General features: G+C 27.9%; 2 protein-coding genes across 3 annotated transcripts; both read right to left on the reverse strand.

Annotated features, from left to right (window-relative positions):
- Positions 1–19: 19 nt before the first annotated feature.
- Positions 20–9,136, reverse strand: LOC145755633 (transmembrane protein 184B-like). 2 transcript variants are annotated; one of them, XM_082571879.1, is made up of 11 exons: positions 9,043–9,136; positions 8,441–8,530; positions 7,938–8,103; positions 7,731–7,824; positions 7,404–7,479; positions 7,109–7,200; positions 6,698–6,867; positions 5,948–6,148; positions 3,218–3,335; positions 2,078–2,119; positions 953–1,094 (listed from the first exon to the last, which is right to left on the reverse strand). In XM_082571879.1, exons 1-11 carry the CDS (start codon positions 9,079–9,081, stop codon positions 1,091–1,093), a joined length of 1,092 nt encoding a protein of 363 aa, XP_082428005.1. In that variant the 5' UTR covers positions 9,082–9,136; the 3' UTR covers positions 953–1,090. The 2 variants fall into 2 exon arrangements, with proteins under 2 accessions (XP_082428004.1, XP_082428005.1); XM_082571878.1 differs by lacking the exons at positions 2,078–2,119; positions 3,218–3,335 and having other exon boundaries at positions 20–1,094.
- Positions 9,137–9,642: 506 nt separating this feature from the next.
- LOC145754842 (glucosamine 6-phosphate N-acetyltransferase-like) lies at positions 9,643–14,159 on the reverse strand. The gene is made up of 5 exons (XM_082570983.1): positions 13,316–14,159; positions 12,947–13,009; positions 12,260–12,399; positions 11,059–11,120; positions 9,643–10,330 (listed from the first exon to the last, which is right to left on the reverse strand). The coding sequence occupies exons 1-5, from the start codon at positions 13,482–13,484 to the stop codon at positions 10,183–10,185; spliced, it is 582 nt and encodes a 193-aa protein (XP_082427109.1). The 5' UTR covers positions 13,485–14,159; the 3' UTR covers positions 9,643–10,182.
- Positions 14,160–14,269: the final 110 nt, after the last annotated feature.

Raw genomic sequence — 14,269 nt, forward strand, 5'->3', positions numbered from 1 at the left:
TAAATTTTTTAAATTGTACATAATTAAAATATATTCTACACATTAATAACTTTACAATAGATGTGCAAAGCAATACAGTTTACTAAATATAAAGAAAAGACATCATAATTTTAACTTAACTAATATAACAATTTAAATATTTATTTTATGAACTGTAATAATAATAATAAATTGAAAAAAACTAAATATTTTTCCGCAAGTTACATTTTAGCAAATTTAAATGGAATTGCACAAGCCCAAAGTATGCAGAAGAAATACAACAAAATTTAACATTTAATTGAAAATAAATACATTTGCAAAGTGTTTAGAATCTTGATTAAATAAATTCAATTCAATTATTTTCACACTTTTTAAATCACATTTCAGGAACGAAACTTTTTTTAACATTTTTTTAACCCGACCAAATCACTAAAAATGCACCAAACAAAATAATATAAATAATCTACAGTATTTACATGGTTACAAGCACATAGTTACAACAATAACAGCGTTGTTGCTACACTCCAACTAAAACATGAAATAGAAAAATAAAACATCACCAAAAAAATAAAATTTTAATCACAATTTTTTTTAAATTGGCGTTACTTAAATAAGGCACTTGACCAAGATGTGACAATAACCATACACACTTAATTCACAACTCTTGTTGCCACGATTGATTCCACAAACAGAACATCGAAGTGATGATGTCATAGATTGATGACATCATTATAATTCATCATCAGAACTAAATAAAGTCAAACGTTCATTATCGTTCGAGTTTTTGAGCAGAAAACTTGAAGGTTTTGAACCGGAAGTTGGCAAACGAGCAACAAACGATCGCTTTGGAGTTTTATTAGGCGTCGTGTAATAACTGGTAGACGGCGTACAGTGTGCACTAAATCCGTTCGCCAACTTTGGTGCGTCATCATCGTCACTCATATCACGATACTCGTTAGGATTTTTTTGCTTTTGCTCATAAGGATCGTTACCGGAATGTTGGATATAGTCTTTATATTTGTAGGAAAAATTATGAATGGCGTCTTGTAGTACGTCCCTGGGATTGATTGTTTCACGAAGAGAACTTGATATACTTGTGGTCATCGTGTAGTTATCTAAAGGTTAAAGAAATTTAAAATAAGATTTCAATTGTGTATTGTCAAAATGAATAAATTTATTAAGTTTAGGTTTTAAATTTGTATACTAATTTTTGGATTTTATGTAGAAGCATATAGCAATAAAACCACTGCTTTTATTTACAGAATTAAAGTTAAAATATCAGATTGACCCAACAATTTATTAGAGAGTTAGGGTACAGATAAATTAAGAAAATTTTGTAAAAGTTTTCCTTTTAAATATTGGTCATATTTAGTTACAACCCCTATTTTGTTCGGTGCCGTATGCCTCTACATAAGATCCAAGTTTTAAAATTAAATTTAATTATGCTAAAAATAATTGCATAAATTGCTTAAACAAGCATTGTAAAGATAAAACTCTTAAAAAAAATGAGCTAATATTTGCCTTTAAAAATGTTTAAATTTTTTATCATATTGGTCCTAACTTTTCACTTATAAAAAAATTTCAAAATCAAAATAATTTTCACACACCAATTCACCAACATGCAGACAATCAAAATAACAATAAAAATATGGGTCATGCAACAATTTCCCATGCAACTATATATATATAGGCCAACAACTCAATAATTCCTAATATCAAACATATTAAAAACACCTTCAATCTAGTAATACTACTTAACCTAAGAAAAACAAACACCTAAAAAGTATAACAACCTATCTTTATATAAGGTAGCTATGTTAACAATATATATATATTTAAATATATAATTTAAAGGCCTTTAATTAAAAACAAACTGCTGTTTGTGGTTCACAGGTAAATTATAGCCTGCAAATATTAGTTGCGATCATATTATAACAATTAAAATGTAGTCTGTAAGACAGACAAAAAACTAGTTAAACTAAAATTGCAACAATTTTCTATTTTAAAAAGATCTAAACACTTGAAATTCCACCCAAAAATTCTAATCTAAGAAGGAAATATATTTGTGTTTTTGTGTGTTGTGTTTTCTATTACTTACTCAGTATTGTTGGCAGGTCTCTGGGTTGGGGCTTCAGGTTCTCTATATTGGGAGGAAAAATGTTAAAAAATAAATTTTATTTTTGAGTTTAAAAAACTGACTTCACAGTTTCTGTTACATAGTCTTAAGTTTTGCAGGTTTGGTATAATGGAGACCCTGTTATATTGCTTAGTTATAGCAGTTTCAGAAGTAATTACCATTCTGAAGGTAGCAGTGGGAATCGAACCGAAGGTCTTGTACCAAAAAAAAAACATATTAACAGTATAAAAATAACCTGTATGTTTAAATATAATATACCAATGTTAGTTAAAAGTACCATAAAATAAAATACATATTTATAACACAGGGATAAATATATAGACTTGTAAAATTAGAAAAGGCAAAAAAATTAAAGTTTACAAAAAATTAAAATACAAAAACTTTAAAGTTATTTACCATTACAACAGAAGTGTTAAAACCAATTGTGAACTTTTGTTATAACAACAAAGTTCACTATGACATCACAAATCCTGTTCATTGTTACAACTAGAAATTAAACTTTAAATCAAAATAATTCATGCCGCATTAAAATAAATCAAAATTAATAAAAAGAAATTAGTTTTCTAATTAGTTTAGAACCCATACAAGGTCATTGAACCATTATGACATCACAATAAAGGTTGTTATAGAAGCCAATAAAGAATGGATCAATTTAAAATATTGATCTTTATAAAATCAATGAAGAAATGTACAGGTTAATAAGATTTAGAAAATTAAAATTAAAAATTTGTAAATTTAACCTTTTTTAATGTTTTTTAATAAATAAAATTTATATCAGAAATGTAAATTATATAAATATATCTAATTGTTATTAAAGTTTTCTTAAATTTCAAATAAAAAAAATAAAAATAAAATAAAAAACTTTTTTGGAAATTTGTAAATTTGACCCTCTTTTTAATTATTTTTAATAAAAAAAAACATAAAAGAATGTAAATTATACAAAAAAAGTTTAATGAAAGTTCAATTTTTTTTGAATTTTTCTTGATAAAATTAAAAAAAAAACAATGAAAAAAATTTGAAAAAAAATCAAAACATTTAAACATTCAGTGTGATTACAAATTCTGTACAAACCACCACCACCACTGCACATGCTTAACCTACTTGAGATGAGTGTAGTTCTGGTAGGACGGAGAGAAATTATGGATCGCATCGTGGACAACATCCGTTGGGTTGACCGTGTCTTTTAACCTTGAGGATATTGTCTGCGCTGACGCTGTATCTGTGAACGTAACGTTAGCTTACACAGTATCTATGATGTCATAATATGCCTATGGTGTCATATTAGGTTTAGTAGTTGATAGCCCGCCCTATAGTCTGAATGATAATTGTTTTAATATGGTCAGAACTCTCAACTAATATTTGCCAGTGATAATTTACCCAAGCACCACAAACAGCAGTTTTATTTATTTTGTAGTCTTATAAATTAGACATACTTGTACATTCATATATATTGTCCACTAAGCTCCATTATATATGGATGATTTCATATTAGATTGGGATTATATTAATATTTTACAGGGTCCGTTTAACAAGATTTAAACTACACTTACCTTTTGGTTTTAATTTTGTGTAAACATGTTTGTGTAATATTTGTGTGTTTATAAACCAAAATCAACAATTTTTAAACCAAATTAAATGTGAAAGTAAGTGAAAATATTGAACTTTATATACCACGGAGTTATTATAATTTTTAAATGTCATATTCTTGTTATTTTTTAAAATTATAAACCCATAACAAACACTTGAAACTTTATGTCAATTAATTCTTTGTTAGTCAGTTTATAATAAAAACAAAAAACAAATAAGCATGCAATGAATGTATGCCTAATTTTAGTCATTTCTAACTTTAGCATTAACTAAAAATCAACAAAACTTATTTTTAAGCAAAGTCAATACTAGAAAACTGAAAAAACAATAAAAATACAGAAGTTATAATAGAATACCGTTAAACATATTGTATTACAAGCTTCAGTAGGACATTACATATAAAAGAATAACAATTAATTTATACAAATATAATTTTTTTTAAATACTTTTTTAAAAAAGCATTTTTTTGTTCAATATTTTTTGTATGGTCGTCTTTTTTTTTAAAATCAATATCACAGACTTGAGTTAATTATTGACTTCATTACATTGTGACAAATCACATTCCTGTGTGATGTCATAATCAATATTTTGTTTTTGTATTATAAAGAAACAGTTGCAAACTTGGAAAACTTAAATTTAATTGAAATTTGTTGAAAATATAATAAAAATAAATTATATTGTAAATATTAAATAAAAATTTCCTCTTGGCAAATGTAAGCATTAAATAATTTATAAGATTTATTAAAAATTCTATCTAAAAACACAAAATTAAGTTTATAAACTTTTTAAAAAAGACAAAATTTTAAAAATTCAATTTTAGTATAGAAAAAAGCTTTCAAAAGTTAAATATTTGCTTATCTAGACAATGAACAATCTATTTACCTTCAAACAATATAAACTAAGGATAAAATGCCGTTAAATTTTTATCGTTTTTTACAACTTTTATACCAAGGTTCAAACCAAGTTTATAATTCTTAAATTCTTTAAACTTTTTCCACAATTAACAAAATAAAGTCAACATCAATTGTTTAAAACAATGACCACTAAACAATTACAACAATGAAACAATTAACAGTGATTGTTTTAACAATGGATTTCTCATTTCATTATGAACTATAAGTGAATAAGAACTGTATAATGCACTGCATACAAAATATGAATTATACATGACTTAATTTGAAATTTCCTAATTTAAATTTTGATGTTCTTCCATTTTAAACCTTGACTATTGCAGTCATATGATACTGTTGTGATGTCATAAAAGATAAATATGATTTAATAAAGGAAATCCATAATCATCTGATTTTTAAATCAGTTTTACAATATTAAAATAATTAAAATTTAATCAAATACTGATTTACAAAAAATATCATTATTGGATAATTAATAATCATGCAAATTAAATGAGCAACATATTGTAAAAACTAGACTAGACTGGCAAAAACAATTCCATAAAAATGCTGATATTTTTTATATCAGTATTTTTTTATTTTTTTTATAATTTTTTTTATATCAAAAAAAAAAAACTAATTTCAAAATAAAAACAATCAAAAATCAAGTAACAAAATGATGATATTATTTTGAGAGAAAAACATAGCTTAAACAAATATAAAAAACAATTTAAAAAACAAATATTGAACCCAAATAACTTGAACTTCGTACACACAAAATTTCACACTTTTTAAACCTAGATAACACAATATCCTAACATTCTAGGTAAAATATTTCAGCAAACTACATCAACCATAAAAAATAAACAACATTTTTGTAAAAATTTTTAAAACAAATCAGCTAATAGAGAAATTCCAACATAGTTAACATGGCTAAATACCTTATATGTAGTCAAAACCTAAATACTCAAAACGTTAAAAAAACTAAACTTTTTCCATAAGATTAAAACAAATAAAATAAATTAAGTTAAAAACCTTAAAAACCTAAACCTAGATAACCTTATTCAGCAGATTTCAACCAAACACAAAATAGACTTAAAGCATCAATTAAAAAAAATAAGCTTTAATAAGGCAAATTAATAAATAATCTACAATTTTACCCAAATTTACAAAGTAATTAGACAAAAAATTCCTAACAAAAAGCTTCAAAAAACACATTAAAAACAAATATACAAAGAATTTTGACAAAAATCCTTAAAAAACAAAATTTGGCATAAAACATAAAAAATAAGCTTTAAAAAATGCAAATTAACATAAAATAACAACTTGACTGATGAGTGCATGCGACCCTTACCTCTGTCTGCCTGTTTTTCCTGATATATCTGATGTGGGAAAGCGTAACGAAGAGCAATCGCTGCAAAGAACATTTCAATACAGATGATAAAGTTTTGGATTCCCGCAGCAACCGTGCCGTTGTTAAGCTGCTCCGTACTTGTTCCTCCGATACTTACTGGAGTAATAGCTCCGCATGCTTCAAGGATACTCAAAAGCAAACCTGTAGATGTTGAGAATTAATTATAAATATTGATTGCTCATAAGATCCCATACTAAAAAAAAGTTAATTTCAGATAAAATCTTTAAGTAATAAAGTTTAATAGGCAATATATCAATATTAGTTTATAAACTATTTAAGTTTTTGTAGAGGGCCCATAAAAGTTAATTTTAAATGAAAATCATAGATAACAATATTTATGCAAGTCCAAAGTATATATGCTTTTAAAATAATAAATGTGTTGTTTGTTGTGCCTTTTGTGCAGCATATAAAGTACCTGTGGCACATAAAAGTTGATGTTTTAGCAATATTATAACAATTAAAATGCAACCTATAGCACAAATAATTGACTAGTCTACATTTTGAAGGGACATAAGGACAATAGGCCTATTTAAATAATGGAATTTTTAAACTTGAAAAAAACAGTCATTTGTATTGTAAAGCATGATTTCGATATGCTAAGCAAAAACATAGGTGTTAAACAACTATAAACAAGAAATTCTTTAAAAAAATACAATAAATCAAATATCAATTATCTAAAAATCATCTTACCTTGCCAAAATGAGAGAAAAATGACGGATTTGACGACGATGAACTTAAGAACAGGGTCGTACGGCTTCAAGATGTTGACAGTGGCGTGGTAGAACAATGCGAGAGCAAACAACGCCAAACTGACTGAGATGTTGTAGATGATGGTGATATAAAGGTATCCACTATCCACACTAGAACAAATTTCAATACTTTATTGATTTATCCTTAATGTAAGAAGGCAGGCATCATAGACTAAGTTAACGTAGACATATATTGCCCGAGTTTAGTTCAATATCGGCCTAATAATATTGCCCGATTATTAACCTACCATTTTTTTGCCAGAAGTACAGTAAACATAATTATATGCTTAAGTATTTATTCCACTTATTTTTTACATATAAACAATTTTTATTTTAACTTAGTTTTACTTACCTAAAGTCACCATCTCTATACAGTCCATAAGCTTGAAGAATTAGAGTTATGACTGCTAGAGGTGGTTTGATCAAACAAAATTGTAAAGTGGCCTAAGAAAAAAAGTAAAAATGTTAAAAAATATTACAAAATATATGACTGTTTTAATAAAATGCTATATATATATATATATATATATATATTTACAGTATACTTAGTATTATCTGCAATTTTTCAACAAACTAAATTGCAAAGGTAATTATAAAGTTTTTTAATTTATTCCTACCGTTGAGATTTACTGTAAGCTTAGATTTACCTGTTTACAAAATCTTAAAGTTCCAATGGAGTAAGTTCTACCCGACAAACAACAAGTGCAAGTTAACCAACTTGTTCTAAAACAAAATTAAAATTACAATATTTATTAACAGTCCCTGATAATAAAGTAAACCCCCTTTATTAAGAATAATTAAAATTTGACTTAAACTGCTTATAATACTAGTACAATTTTTAATACTATGGCATATCATACATTTTTATGGGTATATGGTCTAAACATCGTAAAATTTTATAACTTGAGTTTCTAGGTTTGATTCTTACTACTGCCATGTTGTTGTTAGTTTTATTAGGCCAATACACAACTTACCTAAATGGTTTTCCTCTTATCTCGGCCATTATAGCACTCTCACCACCCAGATATCCCTCATAACATAAACTTAAGAAATTGTACACCACAAAAGCTAAAGAAAAACATAGTTGGTTAAGTTAAAATGTTAATTTTAAGAAATAATAACAGTAACTCAAATCTGTAAATACATAATATAGAAGACATATTAGCCATGTTTAAAAGTACCTTCATAACAGTTCCTGATCGTGTCAAAATAAATGTACAACTCATTCGTGTTAAAAAACATTAAACTTAACCAGGAATCAAAACTATAAATTGGAACAATGAACAAAATTCGAACAATCCATCTTTGCTCTGCTGGGACTGTGTAAAACCTGAGGTGTTTGTAGATCTAAAAACATTTTTAAAAATTTTAAGTGAAGTGTGTTATAGCATTTTTTATAGCCTATTGTCTTTCGTAGATGTGGGAAGGTCGACTTAATGACCTTAACATAAATGAAACAGTTGTTACCCTGAACCAGTCTCAAGTTGACTTTAGCAGTTTAATTAACAAGTGTTCATTATTATTTTATTGAAACAAAAATTATTTGATTTGCCCCTTCTAACTTTTATGTTGAATTACCTAAAAACATAAACCAAACAATAATATTAAACACTAATTAACGATACAAAGCTAAAATTAGCAAGTAGATGTTTAAGCATACCAACTTAAACAAACATATATTTACCTGATGACAAGTGATAAGAATGGCTGCCCAAGCAAATAGCCCAGAGATTGCTTTGCATGAAACAGTTTGCATGAACACAAGAGATGCAACCTAAAATAGATATAAAGTTAAACATAATTTTTCGTATATATCTTTATCCTTGATGTGGGAAAGTGGAATGTGCGACTTAAACATAGAGTAACATCAGTTACTCCTACCCAGTCTCGAGTTGCCTGTGGCAGTTTGGGATATAGATTATAATTGCCCTGAAATTATGCTGCTGATTAAGTGCTGGCTCAGCAGGAGTTTATACCGTTTTAGCGCCTTACTCAAGGGCGCTACAGCATGAGATCAAAGGGGATTGAACCCACGACCTCATGTGTGGTGTAACAAGTGTTCTTACGACTACACCACACTGCCAGTAATTTTACCCTCTAGTAAGGTCAACTTTACAACTTAAACACAGAGTAACATCAGCTACCCCAACCCGATCTCAAGTTGACTTTGACAGTATGAGATTTTACTAACTTTTTTGCTAGATATATCAATTAAATATTGTTACACGATTTCAATAAAAACTATTTACTAAAAATCAAATGTAATAACAACAAAATTCAACTTACATCAGTTACGTTGGTAACATTAGTCGTCATATCTGTCATCTTATAACCCTAAATATTTATTCAAACAACTTATAGAACTTATGAAAATTTTGATCTAAAAAAATAATAAGACAGAAGTCATTTATTGGTTATAGACTACGTACAGACCTAAGTTAGTCGTTAGTTCCTCTTATATTTAGCCCACTGCCCAATGCTAAACTTACCCAATTAGATTAAATTTAGTTTAACTATATAAAACTACATTAAAACTTATATAAAACCTTGTTAGTTTGTTGACAAAACGAAAGAAATTCGCATAAAGTAAACAAAGCCTAACCCATGACAAAACGTCATTTGTGACGTCAAAGATGATTATCTGGACAGAAGAGAAGAAAAGTTGTAACAGAAGTGCGGCACAAGTCATGTCAAATAAAAAAACTTTAATTAAAAATAATAAGTATCAGAAAAATTTAAAATAAAAAATACTCTAAACTGACTAAGTCAACTCAAGACTGGGTTAGGGTAACTCATGTTACTCTAAGTTTAGGCTTTGAAGTCGACATTCCCACATTCAATACGAAAATAAGATGTTTTGCATTTTAAAATAATTTTTCTAATTTATTTAACTAATGAATTATTGTGCATTGTGCAATAACTATGCCATGGTTAAATATTGCTACCAAGCCTTTAAATACAAAAATAATTTCAAGTTTCTAAAAACGAAAAATACAAAACTGCATACTAAATTAAACTACAACTAAAACAACATTTCTTAAATATTTGATGCAAAAACAAAAGCAAGAATTACATAAATAGTGATTTTGATTAAGTATTTAAAAAAAATTGAATCATGTTAAGTTTATAGTTCCCTAAAAAATACTGTTTAAGAAATGATATATTTTAAGAAATCCAAAAAGTAATTAATAAGAAAAATTAAAGACCGAAAACTTTACATCCAAAAAATTCAGTAACACAAAAATATATAAGACATTAAATTAATACTTCTACATAAAAAAGCATTAAACAATTAGATTTAAACAATCCAAATTTTGACAACTAATAATATCTATATTTTACTATTTTAAAATAACGTTAGTGTTTAATTAAACTAATGACAACAATAAGGTAGTAATGTTTTTACAAAAACAATGAGGATAAACATTAATCACGGAATCGTCGTTGCATGAAATGTTCTGGGTCCTTCTTATAAGAATAAATTCCATAAAACTTAATATGTTCGTCTTTACATTCTAGAGTTGTTTTGTAACATTTTAACTTCTTGCTCAACTCTGTCACTAGTCCGAGCATTCTAAAACAATATGATAGGTTTATATTTTATCAAGTAAGACTGTGCTATTGTGATGTGCTTAAGCTATCTGTAAACACTGGGCTCAAGGGCAAATAGTGTGGCATTGTTTCGGCTCGAACCCAAAATCTTTTGCTTTGGAATTACTTGACTAGTACACATAAATACCGGCAGCGTGGTGTAGTGGTAAGAACACTTGCTACATCACCATGAGGTTGTGGGTTTAATTCCCACTGCTCTCATGCTGTAGCGCCCTTGAGTAAGGCGATATAAATGGTATGAACTCCTGCTGAGCCAGCACTTAATCAGCAGCATAATTATTGGGCAATTATATTCTATAATATCCCAAACTGCTAAAGACAACTCAAGACTGGGTCGAAGTAACAGTTGTTACTCTATGTTTAAGTCGCGCATTAGACTTTCCCACATCGAGAATAAAGATATAGCCTATACAAAAAAATAATAATAAAAAGTTTTTAATAAACAATTTCCAATTTAATAAAATTCCAATTTATAAAACAACATATGTCCAATTTATAAACCTTTAAGACAAAAAAGGCCAATTGTGGAGTAGTAAATTATCACAAGAATATATACATGCAAACATAAAATGCCAATTAAATACAGTCTTAAAGATATGCAATCCATTTGTGAGTGTAATAGTAACCAGTGAAATGGGTAATAACTTAACTTAGTAAGGCAGGCACTTAACTAGTATAATTTAATCTTACATTTTTCCAAGCTTTCTTCCTCTATATTCACTGTCGATCACAATCTCCTCAAGTCTACCTCTCTAAAAACAAAAAGAAATTATGAGATCCGTTAGCAACAATGTGAGTTCAATATAAAACATGATTAAGGACCATACATAAGTGGCATTAAAATTGTTTCTTTTACATTGGATTTACTACAACAGAACTTCTATAAGTAAGATATATACTATAACTTATTTGGTATTTGTATAGAACAACATAACAATGTACAGTCAGCAATTTATTTGTTTAAGATTGACGTCAATGGCTGCTTGAAATTAACTTTTTATTTGAATAAGATTAATAATTAATTTTATAATTAGAAAAAACTCTCATAGATAAGAAATGCCATAAACTATTCATGATTTCGTAACAACTATTATTCAGTTGTTCATGTGGACATAAAGACCATAAAAATGTCAAATTAACTTTCACAAATGTTTGGTTTTAGTCAAATCAAACAAAATAATTATTAATCAAATGGAGAAGTATTTGTGCGCAATTTTATATTACTCAAAATGAAACCTTGCTTTAAGAATATGATATGTAACATGTGTGTGTTAAAATCTTTAACTTTTCAATGTACAACATTTCAACAAAGAGTAATCAAACATATAATTTAGAATTAAAGCCTTACTTTTAGATTCTACAAAATTTCAGCAGTAAATAACAAATTTATAACTTTAGGTCTTACACAAAGATGCTACAACATTTTTTTTTGTATATGTCTTTATCCTCAATGTGGGAAAGTCGAATGCGCGACTTAAAAATAGAATAACATAAGTTACTCCGACCCAGTCTCGAGTTGCCAGTGGCAGTTTGGGATATTATAGATTATAATTGCCCGATAATTATACTGCTGATTAAGTGCTGGCTCAGCAGGAGTTTATAGCACCTTACTCAAGGGTGCTACAGCATGACAGTAGTGGGGATTGAACCCACGACCTCATGTGGTGTAGCAAGTGTTCTTACAACTATACCATGCTGCCGGTTAACAGTGGGAATCAAACACAAGATCAAAACTAAATTCTTACTAAAGATGCCACAATATGTCAGCAGTAAAAATCAACCCAGAACCTAAACTCTTTATGATAGCAGTGAGAATCAAACCCCGGATCTCAGGTCTTACTTAAGAATTTTACAACATGCCAGCAGTACAATTAAACCATCATAAACTTACCAAAGCACAAGAATGAATAAATTTATGTTCAATTTCCAATGTTCCAGTTCCAACAATTTTTCCCTTTCCATCATTAGCACTGACATCTTCAATAACTATCGGATAATAAGTTCCTAGTTTTTGTAGGAGGGCAAATCTGTCTAAAATAGTTAAAAAATAATTGGATCATTAGTAGTTCTCGCTCTTTAAAAAAAAAAAAAATGATTGTAAAACAATAAAAACTCATAGAGTGCTTATCTGGTTAGGGTATGCATATTAAAAAATTAGAGAAAAGAGTACAAATTTATATCTTAAAGAATAGTTTAAGTAAAAAGAAATTTGCATGACCGTAAAGTTACGATTGTTTTAAAGACTTTAAGTTCAATTATTCCCTATACTATTGCAAATGGGAAATTTTAAAATAATTTTATGATCACAAAATCAGTTAGGGCCATTAAATTCTACACAAGGCTTATTTATTATGAAGTAAGTCACAGTCGTCATTCTTTTACAGTTCTCCAAACTTTTAAACCATAAAGGTAATGAGAAATTTGTGTAGCGCATAGACATTACATTTTTATGAGAATCGTAAAATTTAAGAGTAAATTTAATAACCATACAAACAACAGGAACCAAAAATGTTTTCTACTATGCTTTACAATGTTAATACTTCAGACTAAAATACAATACTTTGACAATAATTCTCACCTAGAAAATCTTGTTTTGAGACTTGGCCAACTTTAGTGAGTTGCGCAAGAACATTTGTAAAACCTAAAAACATTAAATAAATAATACAAAAAAAAGTATTTTATTACCAAATAACACATTTAAATGGAGACAAAACTCTAGCGACTATAAACAGTCATTTTGTCATTTATAAAAAAATTCAAACTTAATTTATTTAAATTTCTTCATCTGAAATTTGGCTTTCTTAAAAATATGGCTAAGAGTAGAGTAATTGTAATTTGTTAATAATTATACTGTTTATAAAAGTAACCCTTTCCATATTTTTTTATATTTATAAATTCTTTTACACAGTTTGTGCCAAATGCTTTAACCTAAAATTCATGAATTTACCTTTATCATAATCCCCTTTTGACAAAGATCTAACAACCAGATTATCCTCAGGATGAATTGAGCTGAAACCATCTTTAAATGTGACCCCATATTCGGCCAAATCTAATCCCCCCAACACTTTAGAATCGAATACGTAAACTTCATCATTCACTCCGTTTTCAAAAGCCATTTTTATCGTTTTTTAATAAAAAACGGTTAACTAACAGCAATATTATTCTCTAAATATAATACTTATATTAGTAACACCTTATATTTTTAGATATTACCGTATTTTTTAAGATTTATAGCTGTAATGTAATCAAAACTTAAAGTTTAAAAATCACTACTAGTCCGCTTCCAGTCTGATTTGTTTATATCAGCTGGCGTACACGTGGAATTTAAATCAATAGAACTCATGACCGATATATGGGGATATGTAAATTCTTGTTTGTTTAAAAAAATGTAACGTTGACAAAATGACAATTTAAGCATTAAAGTTTAGTTAGACAACAGGCCATCAAAACCAATAACTTTGACTCTTTGAGCAATCAAAACCGGGTCATAAATTTAAGCCATTAAAACCAAAAACGATTAAAAACACTACACAATATGACTTAACTTTCATATAAGCTCAAAGCCAATTATTGCACACCACATAAAACCTCAGTTAAAGAGCTTACACAGCTTAAGTTTTGGCATTTCTCAATTGCCAACCTGATAGAATATTTTTATATGTATTTGTCCTCGATGTGGAAGGGTGGAATTTACAGCTTAAACATTGAGTAACATCAGTTACCCTGACCAATGATCATACAACCATATGATCATTGCCCCGACCCAGTTGACTTTGGTAGTTTGGGATATTATTGAATATAATTGCCCAATAATTAATCTGCTAATCAAGTTTTGGCTCAGCAGCACCTTACCAAAAGCACAACAGTAAGAGCAGTGAAGTTCGAGCAATTGGAAGTATAT

This window comes from Corella eumyota, chromosome 6, assembly GCF_963082875.1.
Source record: "Corella eumyota chromosome 6, kaCorEumy4.1, whole genome shotgun sequence".
NCBI classification, from domain to species: domain Eukaryota; kingdom Metazoa; phylum Chordata; class Ascidiacea; order Phlebobranchia; family Corellidae; genus Corella; species Corella eumyota.

Excerpts from the sequence above, each read along its gene's own strand:
- LOC145755633 (XM_082571878.1), bottom strand. The coding sequence starts at position 9,081 with ATGACAGATATGACGACTAATGTTACCAACGTAACTGAT. Across the intron at positions 8,104-8,440 it reads TTCTTATCACTTGTCATCAG|ATCTACAAACACCTCAGGTT; the intron begins GTAAATATATGT and ends AAATGTTTTTAG. Across the intron at positions 6,149-6,697 it reads TTTTCTCTCATTTTGGCAAG|GTTTGCTTTTGAGTATCCTT; the intron begins GTAAGATGATTT and ends CAACATCTACAG.
- LOC145754842 (XM_082570983.1), bottom strand. The coding sequence starts at position 13,484 with ATGGCTTTTGAAAACGGAGTGAATGATGAAGTTTACGTATTCGATTCT. Across the intron at positions 12,400-12,946 it reads CTCAAAACAAGATTTTCTAG|ACAGATTTGCCCTCCTACAA; the intron begins GTGAGAATTATT and ends TAACTATTTTAG. Across the intron at positions 10,331-11,058 it reads GGAAGAAAGCTTGGAAAAAT|AATGCTCGGACTAGTGACAG; the intron begins GTAAGATTAAAT and ends ATATTGTTTTAG.